The sequence below is a fragment of the Neomonachus schauinslandi genome, chromosome 9 (assembly GCF_002201575.2).
Source record: "Neomonachus schauinslandi chromosome 9, ASM220157v2, whole genome shotgun sequence".
NCBI classification, from domain to species: domain Eukaryota; kingdom Metazoa; phylum Chordata; class Mammalia; order Carnivora; family Phocidae; genus Neomonachus; species Neomonachus schauinslandi.
The window spans coordinates 134,237,023-134,253,097 of record NC_058411.1 but is presented as its reverse complement, the minus strand read 5'-3'; the positions used below and the strand labels follow the sequence as shown (position 1 = coordinate 134,253,097).

The window sequence follows — 16,075 nt, the reverse complement described above, 5'->3', positions numbered from 1 at the left end:
CCTGAGCCCAAGGCAGTCGCTCAACCAACTGAGCCACCCAGGCGCCCATACATTCCTTTTAGTTTTAAAAAACGGTGTTAGATGGGGCGCCTGGGTGGCTCAGTTGGTTGAGCGACTGCCTTGGGCTCAGGTCATGATCCTGGAGTCCCGGGATCGAGTCCCGCATCGGGCTCCCGGCTCGGCAGGGAGTCTGCTTCTCCCTCTGACCCTCCCCCCTCTCCTGTGCCCTCTCTCAAATAAATAAATAAAATCTTTAAAAACAAAACAAAACAAACAAAAAAACCATGGTGTTAGAGAAAATCTGTCCTCATTTACAGAAAAGGAAACTGGATGCTCAGAGAGATTCAGTAACTTGCCTAAGCTTATAAACATAACGAATAGTACAGCCAGGATGTGAATGAGTGGCTGCTGAACCCTAAAGCTTCACTTTTTACCCCATTTTTTGGGAAAGATCCTTCTCATTGCTCACCTGATTTACAAGCACATCTCCCATCCTCTTGATGAGAAAGTTCTTTTCACTTTTATCCACCAGAGATTCCTTCTTCCGCTCCAGGATCCTCTGAAAGAACTGGCTATGGATACTGATCAGCTCATCCAAACAGGGGAAGAGCTTCTCCACCGTCTGCTGCTCAAAAAGCAGCTCCGTCATCATCCCCCGGCTGTACACGTCGCTCATGATCTTCAGCGTCCGGATGTGGTGCAACTCTGTCTGCATCAACTCTGAAGGAGGACAACGCTTAACGGTCAGGAACGTTCCTTTAAAGCGTTCTCCTTCAAAGGTCATCCGTGGCCATTTAGAGCCCACTTTAGTCTTAAAGCTGTTTAGAGCACAATTTAAACTTAAAAACCAGGTCAACAGCTGTCTTTCCCCTAAAGTGTTCTCATCTTATTCCTCTATTTCACGTGACCTAACACTGTTTTCTGACAGCATACTGGAATCCATCACTCTTAAATGGTGGTTTCCCAAGTGGTCTTCGTTGGACTGTTCAGAGCCTTTCAGAATTTACTGTGTCCCATTTCCTAGAAATGACTCGTGCTTGGTTTCCAGTGTAGCTGAGGAATCAAACTATACCGTCACAAGAGATCTCTCTCTAGGGCGGCTGCGTAAATAAGCACTCACAGTCAATAAAACGTTCAATAAAATTAAAGGAAACAATTTTAAAGAGAAAAGGATAGATATAAGATCCTGTCTCTAGACCTCAAAGTTTTTAAAGAAAATCTCTGACATGCTACATACTTGAAAATTGGCTTTCCATGGTCTAGTGATTCCCGATAAAAAATGCTGCAAATGCAAACCAAGTATTAGCAGAGCAAATGGAGAGTCTCACCATAAATCACTTCTTGCCGTTTGACCACATCTTTCTTTTGCTGTTTCAGAAACTTGCTGTCCACTATGCGACTCCAGGACTCGGCTTCTAGTTGTTTGGATTCCATCTCGAAGTCCCCCATTAGCTGTCCTTCATTCATGTCTGTACCTACTCCTCAAAATATCAAAAGATCAGGATCAGAATCTGGGGTCTGTGAGCTCTAGAAAGCCTACATTGGACTCTCCTCGGGTGATAACTTCATTAAGACATAAACATGGCACTGACACAGGGAATATTCCCAGAACGCATAGTCTAGTGCCAGAGAAAAATCACTTCCTGTTTGGGAGTGACACACTCCACATTCACAACTCTGGAAAACAGCGATAAATATCACATAAATCAAATGTGACTGAGATTCAGGGTTCCTATGTGAATAAGGAATTGAGAAGGACCTGGTAACTTTACTCGTTGAAGACAGTAGGCTTACAACCTGCCGAGAGAGCTACAACTGACCGCGTACCAGAAGTCCAGATGAAGGACAAGCGTTTGTACTAGAGAATGACCACATGAAAGTCAATGACATCCCTCAATGGACAACTACCTAACAACTGGATAAGTCTGATTACCAATTCATTATAAAGCGTTTGATGTTTTAGAGACAGGTCAGAGAACCTTCACAGGAGTAAGGAAGAGGCAGGTACTATTATTCCATTAACAATTATATTCAGGGAACGGCACCCAGTCTCCACAGATGCGTAAGACATGGCCATCATTTCCTCTTACCCTCGTCAGTTAGTGACTCTGTTGACTCATTGACCTTGCTGATTTTATTTAGTGAGTCTGTTGAATGAGACAGGAATTTCCAGGTGTTTGATATGTTCTCGTCATTGCCAACTCTGGGGACAAAAAGAAGCACCTACTCAAACACATTTTGATAAACCATGGTCTGCATTCTCAACCTGAAAAACTCTAAAAATGACAGCTGGCTCTAAGTACCAAATGATGGAAGACAAATTACTTAATGTCAGGTACCCGGCAACATGCAACACAAACTATTAATGAAGGTCAGAAGCATCTAACATCATTGCAAACTTGAACTTCTTGAGTTCAAGAAGTTCAAAAATTGAACTTCAATTTTTTTTTTTTTTTTTTTTTTTTAAGGATAGGTACCAAGGAGAATGCTCTTCCCTTAAACTCTATACACATTACATAAGAAATTTCTCCATTTGGGTGCCTGGGTGGCTCTGTCAGTTAAGCGGCTGCCTTCAGCTCAGGTCATGATCCCAGGGTCCTGGGATCGAGTCCCGCATCGGGCTCCCTGCTCTGCGGGGAGCCTGCTTCTCCCTCTCCCTCTGCCTACTTGTGTTCTCTATCTCTCTGTCAAATAAATAAATAAAATCTTTAAAAAAAAAAAAATTTCTCCATTTGAAACTCACTGTGTAACCACTAACTTTATCTCCTTGTTCTCTAAATAATCTGTAGACCAAGCACTTCTAATAAACTGTATTCCCTGGACTTTCTCAAACCCAACCCACCAGCCAGCACAGTAGGCCCCCAGTAAATGTTTCTGGTAGGATACAAAAGCAACCAGAGTCATTAAAAGCTTTACATTTTATTTAAAGACTAGCTTTTTAAAGTCACAATGCAAACAAATTTTGAAACCATAACAACTCTGAAAGGAAGGCCTTTGAATAATGACAATACAAAGACAAAACAAAATAAAAATACCTGAAACTTTTCTTTAATAAGAAAACACTAGCCAGCACAGAGGTTAGGATGTACAGACAAAAGATTTGCATCCTTTAGTTAAGAATTTTGTTCCAGCCCAGGGTTAAGAGAGGTGGAAGAGATGTTTTGAGTCCTACATTTGAGATGACTTCTTTACTTGATGGCAAAGCAGAAGGCTTATTACCCAAAACTGCCAGCAACATCATAATCAGCCCTGTGCCAGCCATGGGACAGCTGCGGCCTGACAGTCAGGGGCCGTAGCAACTTTTGCAGGGACCACAGAAGGAACTTCGTGCAAATGAGTGAGTGGGGACCCAGTGGTCGTAACTGGCCCATTATTCACTCCCATGAAACTGACTCAAGAGTCAATATGCAAGCACGGGAAAGAGATTTATAAAAAGCAGCAGAAACACTAGGTTCATCTGACCAAAAGAAAAGTGTAATATCTGAAAATATAAGTGGTTACAAACAAAAATCAGGAAGAAGTCATCCCCCCCGGCCCCTCCATTTTCACTTATTTTCATCTAAAAACCATCTTTTTTTAACTCAGGTTCCTTAAAAGTGAGGCTGACCATGAATGAAGCACAGGACAACGTGGTTGATGATGGTGTTTAAAGGGGATCCTTGCTACAAAATGACGGGCATGACAGTGCATCAAAATGCAATTCCCATTCTCCACGTCTGCAACACTTGGTTGTGCACCGAGTCATTATTTTATACACTTTTTCCCAATGAGAAGAATCTCTTTGTCAAATGATATGGTTATTAAGCTCTTGTCACCTAGCTGTCAACTGTGCAATCTTTAAATCCCCACTTACCCAGCAATGTTCTGTATGGAGACGCTTTTGGAGAGTGAGACACTCTGTTGGGACCGTCTGTTGGCAAACATGGGAATGGCAGTGGCTTCATCCGCCAGGAGGACAGCGGATCGAGGACGCTCCTTGGGCTGTGAGGCTGTAAAGGAAGAGAGGACACTGGCTGAACCATGTATCCAAGCTCACAAGTAGTGACTCATCTGACAAAGCCAAATAGAAGCAAATTTCTTTAAAACAGATTTGCCCTAGGAGTGTAAATGGGTACAAAAACTCTACAAAGGACAATCTGGCAATATCTATTGAAACTGCAAATGCCTATATTCTTTGATCCAGATTTCCATTTTAGGATAGGTTTATTTTACCTTTTTTTTTTTTTTTCATGTAATCTCTACTCCCAAGATGGGGTTTGAACTCACAACCCCAAGATCAAGAGTCTCAGGCTCCACCAACTGAGCCAGTCAGGCACGCTGGATATGTTTATTCTACAAGATATACTTGTAATGCTTGAAAGGACATCATGTCCAAAGTCATTCAATTCAACGTTGTTGGTCAAAGCAAAATACAAGCAATGACAGAAGTGAGTATCAAAAGAAGATCTATTAACAAATTATGGTACATCACACATTGAAATACTATGTAGCTTTAAAAAAAAAAAAAATGAGTACACTCTCCACAAATTGACGCAGATCTCCAAGATAATATTTTAACGGGGGAAAAAAAATCAAGGCCCAGAACAAAGGTGCACAACAGACTTCCATGTTTTAAAAAAGAAGAAAAATAAGCCAAATTGGTGTTTGCTTTACTTCAATAAAGAAACTTGAAGAAGATAAATAAAAAACTAAGAAGAGTGGTTAGCTGTGGGGTGGCATGGAGATTAGGCAATGGGGATGGAGAATCATGGGGTGATAGTATATTTAAACACAGAAAATAACTCAAAGTAAAATAAAATAAAATTGGAAGAATTTTAAGGATAAAAGGAACCAGAGATTAACAGAGGCCAGTGTTCTTTGGGAGTGCCTATCCAGCCACATCTGAGGTGCGTGGGAGATATGCAAACTCCCAGCCCTTCTCGTCCCTTGGGGGTGGGACCTGGGAGTCCACACATTTTACGATCCCCAAGTGATTCTTCTGCACGTTGTTTGAGAACACAGATTTTGACCAATTCCTTTAATTTACAGCTGAGAAAAATGCAACACTTTACTCTCACACAGCTAAGCTGTTCTCATACCGTGCAGGTCTCCTGAACATGACCAGAGAGGAAACTGAAACTCTAATTTTATGCTCAAGTGGTCACACTGGCATTTGGCTACCAAATTATTTTTCCTTCGTAACTGAGCTCGTGCCCCAGACACGAGCTGCATGATCTCTCTATCCCCAGGAGTGTCAAGAGCTGGAGGAAATAAGACTGGGGCAGCTGTTATGACATTCACGGCATTGCAGGATGTTTCTGACTTAATAAAAATTAATAAAACCATTAATTTCCAATCCAAATTCTATTTAGAGGAAGGTGATACAATAAAACACCAGAAACACGCTAACTACCATATGACCAGAGCCTTCCTGTAGGAAGCACATGAGAAGCAGGAGATGTGGGCCCTGCCCCAACAGGGAATAAGAACAACGACAGAAAAGGGAATGTGCTGAAGTGTCCAAGAGCCTGGGGCCTATCCTCGGTGTTTTAGGAGGGAGGTCACTGAGCGGATAAAATCCAACGGAGGAAGAGACGCTGGTTCTTGAAGAATGGCAAGGATGTGGGTAGTCGGAAGGAAAAGAGGACATTGTGATGAGGAGAACTGTGTGAATGAAGGCAGAAATAATCACGTAGTACAACACAAGTAGAAGAGAACAAAGAAAGAAAGAAAGAGGATGTATATAAAGAATCAGCAGAAAAGGCTGGGGAAGCAGAATGAAGTCATGCTACGCAGAACCCTAAAAGTGATAAAGGACAACTCTGGGTTTTTTTTTTTTTTAATTTTTTTATTTTTTAAGTAACCTTCACACCCAATGTGGGGCTCGGACTCACAACCCCGAGATCAGGAGTCACACTGACTGAGCCAGCCAGGCGTCCCAAGAACAACTTTGTTTTTAAAGGACAGATGGGGGGTGAAAACAACAGCTTTCCCTTGTTTGAAACCAATCCCTACTCCACTCAGGCAAGTGATATAATATCTGAGCCTCAGTTTCCCTATTTGTGGGGATGATGAAAATAGCCGAAGCTAACACTTAGGAGGGCCTACTATCTGGTTCTTTATGGGTGTGATCTCATTGAAACGTGAGAACCACCCACTGAAACTGTTACCATCCGTTCACAGAGGAGGAAAATAAAGCACTGAGTGGGGATGTAGTAAATGCCCAAGGTCACACACGGCTACTGAGTGGTAGGGCTGGACCCAAACCCATACGACTTGAATCCACAATCTGTACTCTTCACCACCAAACTGTGTCAGAGGGTGTAAAACGGGAGTGAGAATACTTGCGTCAGAGGTAACACACATAACCTGACATATAACAGGTATTAAAAAAAAAAATGTTATTTTCTCTGATGTGAAAGAAAACAGATTTCTGAAGCAAGGGATAATGTCCCAGAAAAAAGGTTTAAGGAAGACTAGACTGGTAAAAGATGCTGGAATGGACTGGATCACTGATTAAAGTGGGTGTCGGTCTGGCGAAACCTTTCTTAGAGGAATCTACATGCAAAGATTGATAATAAGCAGACTTAATCCACCTAGAGGGAATCTGCACGCTTCTGGAAGAACTCAGAGCAACTCGGTGTGCAGCAGTGGTTCTCAAGCTTGAGTGTGATTCAGACTCACCTGGAGGATCTATTCAAACACAGATCATAGGGCTCCACCTCTGGGACTTCTGATTTAGCAGGTCTCAGTAGGGCCCAAGAATGCACACTTCTTATTGATCCAGGAACTACACTTTGAAAAACACTGCCTTAGGGTAAGTCCCACGGAGGTTCCCGTAGAGCCAATTAAGATGATATTCAGTACTGCGTTATTTACAGTGGCAGTTGGAAATGACTTAGATATCCATCTTTGGGGGAACCGATAATTAAATTATGGAATAACAGCTTATACATAAAAACATGCGTAGATCTTAAAATGGCAGACTGAGAAAAAAGAACGAAGAAGTGTAAGTCATATCTAATAAAAATGCAACACACAGTTATTTTCAGATATAAACATCTGTGTAAAGACAGAGCAGATCAGAAAGATACATGTTAAATAACTATAGTGGGCGCTATGGAGGGGAAGCAAGGAGGAAGGGAATGAGGAATGAAAAAGGGAGAACATTAAGTAAAACCAAAGTGGAGCCTTGCACACACTGGTGAATGGGACACTGTGATTTACTGAATTCTGTGTACCACTTGAAGTCCTTGGAGAAAAAAGAATTATTTACTTCACAGTTTATAAACTAAGAAGTTTTTTTAAAAAGGTTTTATTTATTCATTTGAAACCAATCCCTACTCCACTCAGGCGCGCAGGGGCGAGGAGCAGAGGGAGAAGCAGACTCTCTGATTGAGCAGAGAACCTGATACGGGGCTCGATCCCAGGACCCTGAGATCATGACCTGAGCCAAAGGCAAACGCTCAACCGACTGAGCCACTGAGGTGCCCCTAAACTAAGAAGTTTAATCAAAAAGATCTCATTTCCTTTGTGCAACCGTGAGGTGCTAAAAACAAGCGTAACTGTCAACCCATGGAAGAGGAATTTCGAGATGCATGGGATCACCTGCTTAAACAGACAGACAACAGGGCTGCCTCTCAAGCCAGTACACACACTATTCTAGAAGCCTTCCAAGGGAGTTTGATGGTAGAACGTTAGGCTTTGGCCAATCACCTGCAGCCTCCTCTAACTTACCACAAAATAAACACTCAAATCTTGATTAAGAATAACAGATGAATATTACAAAAGTGTGTTTAAGTCCTGAACCAGAGTCAAAAAGGGCTGGAAGAGAGCAGGGCTGAGTGACTTACGCTTGCTCCTCATGATGACTGTGGGCAGCGAAGATGTGTCCTGTGCCTGAAGGCTCCCTCTGGGCTGCTGAAGGAAAAAAGGAATAAATAAATACACGCGGACCGCGCCCACAATTTCTCCTCTGTACGGTCTCAAGAAGCCCAGAGCAGGGAGAGAGCTCCAGCCCGCCTCCTGGCCAGGTTGCTCAGTATTCCGGCGGCCAGGAGCCCCCCCCCCCCCCCCCCCCCCCCCCGTGGGCTCTCCTCTGAACCCGCCGAGCGCCAGGACCCCGCAGAGGCTGCTTCTCCCGCCTGGAACGCCCTTCGCCCCAGGGTATCCCTCCATTTCAAGACCACGTGAGAGCCACCTCCCGGGGAAAGCCAACCATCACCTTCTTCCTCCTCCCCCAAGGCAGTGCCTGGCCGCCCCTGAGAATCCTGCACAGACCTCCACATAGGTTCCCCCTCATGTACGGTCCCCAACTGCCTGACATCTTCCCCAGCAGAATTCAGGGTCCTGAAGAGCGGCATCTGTGCCTTTTTTCATTCCTGTTTGTCCAGTGACTGGCGTTAATAAGGGACTAAACAGTCCTTAAGTAAAGTACGAATTTCAGTGGAGATTTTTGTTGTAGCATGTGACAGAAACACCGTGTGTGAGAAGTTACGGAGTGAACCAATTACTCGGAGATAAATCATTAGTGGACACAATTTTAAAATGAACTCCCCTTTTTAGGCTGTGTTCTCCTATAAGAGGAGATGCTACAGCTCTATCATCAGCCTTCTACAGAACCTAGTACATTCCCAATAGCACTAAGTCCTGTCAGATCACAAACCCCGTGCCTGCAGGGTCAGGCAGGCAACAAGCGAAGGAGGCAAGGTGGGGGGGTGGTGGGGAGGGAACCCGCACATCCTGTCAAGGAGGCGGCAGCCACTCAGACCCCATGGATTACCACTTCCCATCCATCTCCCCAACATTCAGGGACCTAGATCTCCAGAGTCCATGCTGTATGCTTAGGATCTATCAGCGGGTCAAACATTCCTGACTTCAGACTGCTTGGCAAGTTCGGTGCTTACATGCTAGTGGGGGGCAAGGTGCAAGACCACGCAAAATAAATGTAGTCAGTAAATACAGCCTGTTAAACAGAAACTCTTTGAGAAGCTGAGAAGTACTATGGAGAACAGGAAAAAGGGCAAGGTGAAAATCGGGAATGCTGGGTAAGAGGAAGTAACCAGGGTTGTGAGATCTTCCAATTTTCTTTTTCTTTTTTTTTTTTTTTGAGATCTTCCAATTTTTTTAGGAGAAATTAGAAATCCCTATTGATAGGAAATGTGATTTTTAAAAATAACTGCATCATCAACAACAAAAAATACTTCAAGAGCCAAACAAAATTTATGCCCATGCGCTGCTAAGATCTGGGGTACAGAAGTGATTCATTTTTACACTAGTGCAGACTCGCAGCATCTGCGTCATCTGGGAACTTACTAGAAATGCAAAGTCCTGGGCCCCACCCCAGAGTGTGCAACTCGGGGAGAGGGGTGCAGTAAATGGTCTTTTAGCAAGTCCCTGAGGTGACTCTAAAGCACACTCATTCAAGTGTGAGGCCGCTGTAACGTAAATGTTTGCTCACTGATGCAGCACACGGCATGCTGAGCCTAGTGTAGATGCAGCTGAGAGTGCTCTTCTGACAAGGACAAAAGGACATTTATTTATGGGTGACTAGAACACTGAAAACCACGGAGGCTACCTCGAAGGTGGGTCCCCAAACCCACTCTCTTTAAGGGCCGCCTGATAAGCGGTGCCCATTACTGCACAGCATGCATGCCCAGAGCAGGTCCCTCCACACACCCGGCACGTGTCCTATTCTTGCGTCACGTGACCAGAGCCAACTGCTTCGTGCCCCGTGGACATGAGCGCCGCCGGGCAGCCACGTCAAACCCTCAGCCCTCCCCAGCTCCCCAAAGTCTCTGAATGACATCTGGTGCCCTCAGGGTGGCCGGGAGAAAGCTGGTGTGTGGCCGGCACAGCAGGCCTGCAGATGTGGCTCTGAACAAAACCACCTTAACAACAACACCGAGATGCTAGAAAAGCAGAGAAATGTGTATTTAACACGGAGTTCTGAAAGCATTTTGTATTCCAAAAGCCAGAGATGCCCAAGTGTGTTAATTAAGAAGAGACTCGGTCGCTTTAGAGAAGAATTACTGTTTGGTTGTTTTGGTCTCAGTGTTGGTACCAAATGATTACCATAAACAAAAACCCCAACCAGGACTCTCCCCACCCTGAGAAATGTCTTACCTTCATTTTGACCTTTGCACAGGAGGCCAGACTTTCTCTACAGCCTTTGTGGACAAAAGCACTGCAACCTGAAAAGCAAGCAAAGCCCAAGGTGACTTCAACCCAGCTAAGAGATCTTGGACTCGGACTTCCTGCAGTCACTGCAGCCTGCGGATTCCCGAGTGAAGTCACTCGCATGTCAGAATGTGGCTCTAACTGGGATTACAGACTGCAGTCCCCTTCCAGAAAGCAGGCGTATGATGTCATGGGGAGGAGGAGAAATGAGAGCAGATGTGATTTCTGATTAACGGAAATGAGAAGTCTGGAGCTTCTCAGGCAGGAAGCTGAGAGGCTACCAAGCAAAATGGAAAGTAAAAGTGTCTGCTGTCAACATGTGAAGTTGAAGTCACAAACAAATCCAGCAATAGAGCCCCTTACCAGGACTTGGGAAATCTGTATGGCTGTGTCAAAAGACACCTGTTTATGTCCTTTTGCTTGGGATCTTAACCACCCTGAGCTTTCTGCCACCCAGCCGGAGTCAGGAGACGCAAAAGAAAGGTCATCAGAACCAACCCAGGCACATCTGGGAATCCTGACTCAGGATAAAGTGGGAGACTTCCTGAAAGACGGAGGGGAGACCACATCTGCCAAGGACACGAACCTCAACCCTTGGCTCCAAAGCTACTGATGTAAAAACCCAGCCCTCTGGGCCTCAGAAGGGCTGCTGTCAGCTCTTACTGCTGCTATGAAGTCATAAAACAGAACTGCGCCAGGAGGCCAGAGGGGAAGCAGAAGCAAATAAAAGATCGGTCTGTGGGGACACCCAGTGACGAGAGCCTCTCCAGGGGAAGGCTCCCTGAGAAAATCAACCAGACACCATTCAACAGGCAGCACCACAGGTCCTGCCCGCGTCAACTCACTCACTGTGGGCCGAGACGCTCTCCTGGTGCACACGTGTGGATGTGGGGAGAGGGGAGCGACGATGGTGAGGACAGGGCACTAGAATGGAGGCTGCCAGAACCCCAGGTGCCAGAGGCCCATTCCCACAGGCCCTTCCTCAACAGCTGCTCCCGCAACGCCTACTCGGTTCCCGGACCCCTAGCACCGCCTGCCACGCGGTGCTGTGATGGTCTTACGGTTCTCTCCTCCACAGAGTGCTGCATCTCCTGCTGAATCTTTACGTCTCTCTAGCACAGTGCCCGGCTCGTGGCTCCTATTCAAATGTCTAGCTTACACCCTAACTAGGTCTCTTTTTATCAAAGGCCAAGTGCCCTGATACAACATTGATTATAAAATGTGAGATGCCAACTTATTAACACTAGCGGGAGCACAGGAAGAGCCGCTGTGAAATCACATCTGATTTCAGTCCTGGCTCTGCTCGTTAGTCTGACCCATGCAAGTCTTTCCTTAAGGCCTCGGTTTCCCCACCTAGTAAATGAGAGGTGGGTCCACACTCCCCTCCGCCAAGTTCCTTCAGTCTGTGATTCCGTAAGACTCTTCACACCTCTTAAGAAAGGGATAATTTTCCAAAGTAAATCCCATGGACCATCCCACCAGGTTCATGCAGCCAAAGATTTCAACTTCTGCATCATCTGAATTATCACTCGGGTAGCTCCAGCCACTCCGTAGGTTACGGTCAGGGAAGGGCCTCAACTGGAGGAGTCTGGACAGAGGCCACCAGCACCCAGGAGGCTATGAGGAGCACGTCTGCTTTTGTCAACAGGATGGCCCACCGTCGGAACCAGTCTGCAGTCCTGGGGGTGGGATGAGGCTTGGTTCGGGGACTTTCACTCCTAGGCCTGCTTCTGCCCCCAGCCAGCCAACCTCTTCTGGCTCCACCCCCGTGACAGTCACTGTCTGATCACCTTTCTGTTAACAAACCGGAAGAGACATCTAAGTTCCTTTACCAACGGCAGGATGAGGTGAGGCTCTGCTGGGAAAGGCTCACGTCGGCGTCAAGAGGAAAAACCTGGAAGGTTTTAATTCCGTCCAAACTCTGTTCCTGCCCTGCCCGAGTTCTTCTCCAAGAGCAGATGGCAAGGGAGTGACCTGGAAGCCATGCTCCTTGTCATTTCTACTGCCTATGGTCAGCTCCACGTTAAGTCGTGAGCTGCTCTAGAAGTCGGCAGTGAGAGAGAGGTTATGTACCACTGAACAGGAATGCTGGGGTTTCTCAGCAATGTCCCTGTCTGGGCATAAGGAGGCCCTCACAGAAAGAGACCCCTGGGGAGTGACTCATTCTAATCAGTAAACGTAAATGTAAACATTTTGAGGATGTTTCTCTAAAGAACCGGAAACCACTGGCTCTCATTAATTTGTCCAGTTCTCTGTGACTTGAAAATAAGGATCAGCTTTGATAAAGAAGTCACTGTTTTACTACTGAGAGAAAAAGCAGAACCACAAACAGGAATCCGTGTAACTCCTGAGAGGTCAGCGTGGCTAGGCCTTCTGTGTCATGCCACGTAACGCCTACTCCAGGACGCAGACCCCAGCGAAGCCTCTCCAGCCAACAGTCTTCTAGGAAGGGCCAAAGAGCCAATAGGTAGGCTGGACCATATGTCTTTACTGGTTTGTATTTAACATTTTTTTGCCTCTCACCTCCCAGAAACTGTTCAATAGCTCCTGGTCATCTTTAGGATAAAGCTCAAATTTCTTACTTGGCTTCCAGCACCTCACCATGTGTGGTCATGCCTGTGAGCCCTGAGCAAACGGTCTTTTGTGCTTGTATCCCTTCCCCTGACTGGGTCGGTAGGACTCACCTCGATGAAGTCCTGGCTCACCCAGGGAAGAAAAGATTCCCCACCTCGGCACTTCTGGAATTCCACGCCTGCTTCCGTCACAGTACTGGACTGGCCACTCTGTTCCACCGGACAGAAAACTCCTTGAGGGAGTCTCACTTTGTCTCGTACAATTTTTATATCCCTATCCCCAGTTCCTGGCCCACAGTAAAAAGCACTAGATGTCTGAAGAGCGGGAGAGGTGGGCGGGTGAGCTCCAAGCTGCTGGACCCACAGCAAGAAACAGCACCCAGTAGCCGAGACAAATTCCTACAGTCATTTTCTAGTAAGACAGATGCATTCCCCCATCTGCACACTATCTTTACTCGGGGTGCCTGCCATGCAGATGCCTGGGAGCACGGAGCCCCTCTGTTCCAAGGGCCTAGGTGACCCATCCTCTCTTTCAGGCTCCAGAGCTCCCCTTGCCACCTTTCCTCTGTCTTTCACAAATCCCCGCTCAGCTAAAGTGTTTCAAATACCTCTTGTTTAATCCCATTCCTCCTCCTCCCCTCTCAGAGTCTTGCTTAAGAGAACCTCTCGTTGGCTCCCTTCTACTTAATAAAATACACTTTAAAACGTGGAAGATAAAGGCATATGAGGAAAACTAATGAATCCGTATCACGGACACATTTTGAAATGATATTAAACGTACTGCCACACACAACTGCAGAGTCTTGAAAGTGTTTAAGACTCACTGTAAAACAACAAGAAAAAGACAATGCAACAGAAAAGTTGTACAGACCACGAACAGGTCATTCACAACACAAAACGGTGCCTGATCTCTCCAGAATAATCAGAGAAATGCAAACTAGAACAACAGAGAAATACCATTTCGTGTCCAACCAGGCTGGATAAAATAAAAGTCTGCCAATTCTAGGTACTGGTGAAGAAACGGAGATGCGGGAACTCTCAGCATCTGCTGAGGGATCTAGAAGCTGGTACCTTCATGTTGGACAGTAATTTGGCAACATATAGTTAAGTTGACAAGGTGCCCGCTTTATGACTTAGCAATTCCCTTGGTGTACAGGGATGTTCCCTGCAGCCCTGCTTACAATAGAGAGACACTGGAAATGACCCAAATGACTTAGCAGTGGGACAGATTTGATATATTCATAAAATGGAACACCATTTAAGAGTTAGAAGTCCATGGTCTAGATTGATCATTTGCAATACTCTGGATCCCCCAGATTTAATGTTGAGGAGAATAAAGAAAATTACAGAATGAGGTAAGGTACCATTTATGTAAACTCAAAACAAAAAAATTAAACATTTACGTGGGAGATAAAATTACAAAATACAGACTACATACACAGAGGGGCTCTGTGTTCCCAGGCATCTGCATGGCAGGCACCCCGGTAAATGACAGTGCTTGTCCTTGGGGAGGGAGGAAGAGAATTAGGCAGGGAAAGACGGGGATTCAACTGTAATGTTTATTTCTTCAAGACTGAAAAATAATCTGAAGCCATATAACAAATTTTACTACTTTTTCACGTTGAGTGGTGAGTACATAGGTGTTGTTACATTATCCATGTACTACTTCCCACTAGTATTTAAAAACCAAAACCCCAGTGTATCATATCCTAATATCCTCCAAGTTCCTTGGATTTCCTTATAAACATCCCCTTATCCTTTAAAAAAGTCAATCATAGTTGTGATAAATTAAAAACAATTTTTCAATCAGCCTCTCTTGTCTTCTATTCCAGTTACAAAAGTGCATTTTCTTCTCTTTCATGAAAATCAATAATGTTTTTGGCATCTATGGGCAACAGAGGAGGTGGGATTTGCCCGAGAACCTGCCACTAATTTTGATCTAGAAGAGACCCGTCAGTACATTGGGACACGCATGTCCTGTCTCCGAAGTACATTCTGTCTGTGCCTTTCTCCCCAGTCAGTTCTAACACCACAGAATTAAGCAAAGGTGATTTTTGAGGAAGTGGTACCATCACTTTGAAACAGACTTCAGTAATATGCAAGTTCTCAGGCCAGTATTTGAGACTTAAAAGACATCTCCAACTGATGAATCAACCCATGCAGATATGATGATAAAATGTACTTCTAAAAAACAACTTTTCATACAAATTCACTTTCTTAGTTAGCTGAGACAGGTCCCCAAACCTCTAACCCAGCTGAAATTTTTTTTTTTTTTAAAGTTTATTTATTTATTTATTTATTAGAGAGTGAGCAGGAGAGAAACAGCATGAGAGGGGAGAGGGTCAGAGGGAGAAGCAGGCTCCCCGCTGAGCCGGGAGCCCGATGCGGGACTCGATCCCAGGACCCCGGGATCATGACCTGAGCCGAAGGCAGTCGCTTAACCAACTGAGCCACCCAGGCGCCCCACCAGCTGAAATTTTAATATGCTCTGTAACAGGGTCACGAGTCTCAGTGATAAGTAATTTGTGTGGATGTCTGCCTAACATACTCAAGTACCTACTTGAAAAACACTCAGCCTGTTACCAAGTTGTCCCAGACTGTTTGCAGCCACAGTTTTAGTGGTGTGTGGGAGTGGTTTAGAAACTCTGGCCCCACTGACATCAGCCAGAGTCACGAGGTTAAAATCTTATTTTCGGTTCTGGAACACAGACAATTACCAAGAACAGAAGAACCGAAGACAAATCTAATACACGTTAAGCTCACTGCCTCAAACCATACCATGTTGTTAGGGAGATCAAAGAATTATTTGGCCTTTTATTTATTTAAAAGAAAAAGATTTCCTAATAGTAGTAAGCAACATGCTTTCATTTTTCAAAGCTATTCAAAAAGGTCTCAGCACAGTGGTTTATGAGAACAGAGCCGGCTCCTAATTAGATTCCTCTGAATTTAAACACAAATAGCCCAGCCTTCAACAACTTCTTTTTTTCACTACAAGGAGGCATCAGACAAAAGAATATGAAGGAAAACCCACATAACTGGGAAATATCATCTATCTGTTGCTGCCTTTTTTTTTTTTTTTTTAAACCTCTGCCACCAACCGCCACAGATCTGTGGTGAGCTGTTATATACTACACGTTGTTTCTCTTTCAGCAGAAAAACAAACAACAACTGGTAAGAAACTCCGAAAGTCTGCTTTATAGAAGGGTAAGAAGAACGGCCCTGCCGAATGGAACTGGAATCACAGGACTGCTACGAAAGGGAGGATTCACCTTCTCGAGCGGAGTTCTGAAGAGAGGGAACTTCCCATCCTGAGTCACTGATCACCCTTAGGGACATGCCCGGAG

The 16,075-nt window shown here is 45.1% G+C and overlaps 1 protein-coding gene across 1 annotated transcript in view; it reads right to left on the bottom strand.

Moving 5' to 3' along the window:
• AKAP13 (A-kinase anchoring protein 13) overlaps nt 1-16,075 on the bottom strand; it is a 112,662-nt gene that overhangs the window by 23,581 nt on the left and 73,006 nt on the right. Inside the window, exons 10-15 of the mRNA XM_044918144.1 lie at nt 10,105-10,172; nt 7,833-7,896; nt 3,854-3,989; nt 2,091-2,203; nt 1,329-1,481; nt 470-720 (exon numbers count right to left, since the gene is read on the bottom strand). Of these exons, the coding sequence (XP_044774079.1) occupies nt 470-720; nt 1,329-1,481; nt 2,091-2,203; nt 3,854-3,989; nt 7,833-7,896; nt 10,105-10,172 (785 nt within the window). The remainder of the gene's footprint in view (nt 1-469; nt 721-1,328; nt 1,482-2,090; nt 2,204-3,853; nt 3,990-7,832; nt 7,897-10,104; nt 10,173-16,075) is intronic.